Genomic DNA, 3,745 nt, shown 5'->3' with positions numbered 1-3,745 from the left:
GTCGCAGCATAGAAAGTGAAGCCTCAGAAGCCTCAAAAGTGAAGCCTCTCGTCCACAGTTCGCGTCGCCAATGGCAGCCCTGCTGCCGTGGTTGGCACGTGTACGGCGCGAGTTATAATTGCTGACCGTCATGCCCCAGTGTTGTTCACCGTCCTACATGAATGCCCCCACGACGTTATCCTTGGCATTGACTTCTTAACCGCTCACTCTGCTCTTATTGACAGCTCTAGCGGCCTACTTCGCTTGCACCTTCCGCTCTGCTCTGAAGACCCCTCTTGCTCACCCTGCCTTCGATCAGCACAGTTTAGCCGCCTTCCTCCTGAAACTGCTGTTTACATCCCTATGTCGCCATTTCCACCCGTCCCAGATGGCAACTATCTCACTTGTCCCATTACTGATGTCATGCTGCAGCGGCACGTCACCCTTCCTCATCTAATTGCGCACATCTCCCGGGACCAAGTTACACTGCCAAGTTACACCAACCGTGCAATCTTTAATGGCGAAAGGGTGCTTTTTCCTGATTTTCAATTTGAGAGATCAACTGCACAACATCATTTCAGGCTGCTCGCAAGCATTGCACGCAAGGCTGAAGGAAGCTACTGCTGCTGTACACGGTACATACTCTGACATTATTGATGGCCGCCTATACCGAAGTATCAGACATCGCATGAATGCCAAGTGGTGTGACCTTACAGTCACTATAAACACCGACGGCTCACCAGTATTCAGATGTAGCAAATCGAGTGTGTGGCCAATTCAACTCCTTATTAATGAATTGCCTTTTAATGTCCGTTTTCAAAATGTCATCATAGGAGCTCTGTGGTTCGCAAAGAAGCATCCGCCTCAGCACTTATTCATGAAAACATTTGTGGATGCTTTCAACAACATCGGGTCGATAGCGTGGCGGCATGGCGAAGAAACTGTGCTTTCAAAGGTGTTTGTGACGTGCTGCTCAGTGGACTCACCAGCAAGAGCTGCGTTGCTGAACATGAAGCAGTTTAATGGCTATTTCGGTTGCTCCTGGTGCCTCGAGGAAGGAACTGTTGTCGAACGTAAGTTAGCTATATTATAATTTTGGAATGAAAAACAAATTTCAATAATCAGCATGTGCTTTTCCCCCCAAAAAAGGTTCAAATAATCCTATGGAAAATTAGATTTATTTGTGAGAAACTTGGTAAATTTCTAATCATGCTACAATGAGCAGTTATCATAGTCTTACAAAGTACAGAGAGAGCAGCATATATTGTTTTCTCGACAATTTGTCAATATTTCATGAAAATGCAGCTTTGTGTCGCTGCTATAGGTGTCCCGTTGCAAGCAAACATTGCAATTATTAAAAATTTTCAACACTGTTTTAAACAGGCATATACTGCCTTAGCCTTTTGTGTTAAATATGTTTGGAATGCAGTATGGTCATTGTTTTGCAGTGCCTGTTGATGCAGTAAGCTCATCCTGTGTATGAAGAATAGGGGGCAGTATAAGTATATTTAAATGCACCCAGGTATATAAAAGTTTATTTGTAATCCCTGAATTGGTTGTTGCAGTAATTGCACTCATATTCACTATCTACACATTTTATTTGAACAGATCTCAGCTGCTGCAAGCATATAAAGCATGGTATTGCAGACTGACAGCAGCCAATTTTACTCTTCCTAATGCCCCTCTGTATGCCTACACATCACTGTTTAACTGCTCTAAATGCTTCTCTTTAAGGTGATGTTCAACAGCCTCGGGAAGGAACAGCAGTTTACATTAGGTAGCGAAATACTGGAAGTAGTAGGCGAATATGTCTACTTAGGACAGGTAGTAACCGCAGATCCGGACCATGAAAAGGAAATAAGAAGAATAAGATTGGGATGGAGCGCATTTGGCACGCACTCGCAGATTACGACTAGCAGCTTACCGGTATCGCTCAAGAGGAAAGTATACAACAGTTGCATCTTGCCTGTACTCACCTATGGGGCTGAAAAGTGGAGGCTAACCGAGAGAGTTCTACTGAAGTTGAGAACAACCCAGAGGGCTATGGTGCGAAAAATGGTAGGGGTAACATTAAGAGATAGAAAGCGTGCAGAGTGGGTCAGAGAAATAACTCAAGTTACCGACATTCTAGTGGAAATTAAGAAGAAGAAATGGACATGGGCAGTACATGTAGTGCGAAGAGAGGATAACCGATGGTTGCTGAGAGTAACAAACTGGATTCCAAGGGAAGGAAAGCGTAGCAGGGGGCGGCACAAAGTTAGGTGGGCGGATGAGATTAAGAAGTTCGCAGGGGTCAAGTGGATGCAGCTAGCACAGAACCGGGTTAAGTGAAGAAATATGGGAGAGGCCTTCGCCCTGCAGTGGGTATAATCAGGCTGATGATGATGATGATGAAATGCTTCTCTTGAATTTAATTGTGCACTGGTATCGTGAAATATATAGAATAGGACTTGGGCTAGCTCGAACCAGATGTGGTTCTGGTTAGAAGTGAACTAAAGACTTTCCTAAAAGCTATAGCTCGCTTCTGATGTATCGCGTCTGCTGTAGTTTCAGCATCTTCTAGTGCTGAATATTGGTATTTTTCATTTTTATCTCAGGAACCCTGCGGTACATTCCTGGAGAAAGGCCAGCAGCTCTGCGCACACACAGCGGTATGCTGCAGGATATGCGGGCTGCCTACGAGCAAGACTTGCCAGTTCATGGGGTTAAAGGGCCGTCGTCACTCAATCAGTTGCAAGGCTTCAATCTTGTGTGGTGCTTGCCACCAGACCTTATGCATTGTGTGCTTGAGGGCGTTACGCAGCAGGTAACTGAGCTATGGCTCAGTGCTGTAGGGAAGGCTTTCCACATTGGGCGGAACTTCCGTGAACTGGAAAGCCGCATTAAGTTATTAAGGCCACCAATATCATTTTGTCGCCTGCCACTACCAGTCTCAGAACGCAAGAACTGGAAAGCCACTGAATGGCTATTCTGGCTTTTGTACTATTCTCTACCATGTTTATCGGGTTTGATTCCTTCAAGATATGTCACCCATTTTTCTCTGCTTTGTCAAGGCATTTTTCTTCTTCTTCAGACTTCTGTAAGCGTTGCTGACCTTCAGGAAGCGGACCAGCTTCTGTCATGCTTTGTAAACAGAATTTGTTCACTGTATGGAGAAAGCAGTGCTACATTTAATGTGCACCAGCTCTTACATCTGGCAAAGAGTGTGGAGATGTTGGGCCCTTTGTGGGGTACATCTACATTCCCATTTGAAAATGGAAATGGTCAACTTCTGAAACTTGTGACAGCTGCACAGGGTGTCCCGCTACAAATAGCAGAGCGCTGTGTAATGAAATCTTGGCTTAAAACTTCCACCAGGCTGGTTGAGCTTTCTTCATCTTTAGCTCAAAGACGGAATCAAATTATCAACTTTCATGTCAGAGAAATAACTAATCCTCATGTATTGGGAGCCCCTCTGAGGCCTGCTCATTTAGAAGAAGCTGTAGCAGGAATGTTTTTAAGAGAGTATGGAGTGGTGCCAAGCATTACATGTTATGGTAGAGCCGAAGCTAAAGGTTTTCATATTTACAGCACTCGGTATAGTCGGGCACTGAAAACTTGTTCGTACTGTTTGAAAATGGTTGATGGAGAGTACTGCATAGTAAATGACATCTGTACATTCATTGTGAATGTCCAAAAAGTTGCTCTGGTGTGCCAAAAATTGGTTATTTCTGAGCCTCCATTCAGAAATATCACTTACATACATAGCAGCAAACTTCCACCTCCA

The 3,745-nt window shown here is 44.5% G+C and overlaps 1 protein-coding gene across 1 annotated transcript; it reads left to right on the top strand.

Moving 5' to 3' along the window:
- The first annotated feature begins 1,003 nt into the window (after positions 1–1,003).
- Positions 1,004–3,464, top strand: LOC146183688 (uncharacterized). Its single transcript, XM_084608400.1, has 3 exons — positions 1,004–1,052; positions 2,577–3,394; positions 3,453–3,464. Exons 2-3 carry the CDS (start codon positions 2,633–2,635, stop codon positions 3,462–3,464), a joined length of 774 nt encoding a protein of 257 aa, XP_084464526.1. The 5' UTR covers positions 1,004–1,052; positions 2,577–2,632.
- The last annotated feature ends 281 nt before the right edge of the window (positions 3,465–3,745 follow it).

Source organism: Amblyomma maculatum, chromosome 7 (genome assembly GCF_055883805.1).
Source record: "Amblyomma maculatum isolate TAMU_Amacu chromosome 7, ASM5588380v1, whole genome shotgun sequence".
NCBI classification, from domain to species: domain Eukaryota; kingdom Metazoa; phylum Arthropoda; class Arachnida; order Ixodida; family Ixodidae; genus Amblyomma; species Amblyomma maculatum.
The sequence above is the reverse complement of the archived record's forward strand: the minus strand, read 5'-3'. Positions and strand labels throughout refer to the sequence as shown.

What these genes read in the sequence shown, in the direction of transcription:
- LOC146183688 (XM_084608400.1), top strand. Translation starts at nt 2,633, where the DNA reads ATGCTGCAGGATATGCGGGCTGCCTACGAGCAAGACTTGCCAGTTCAT.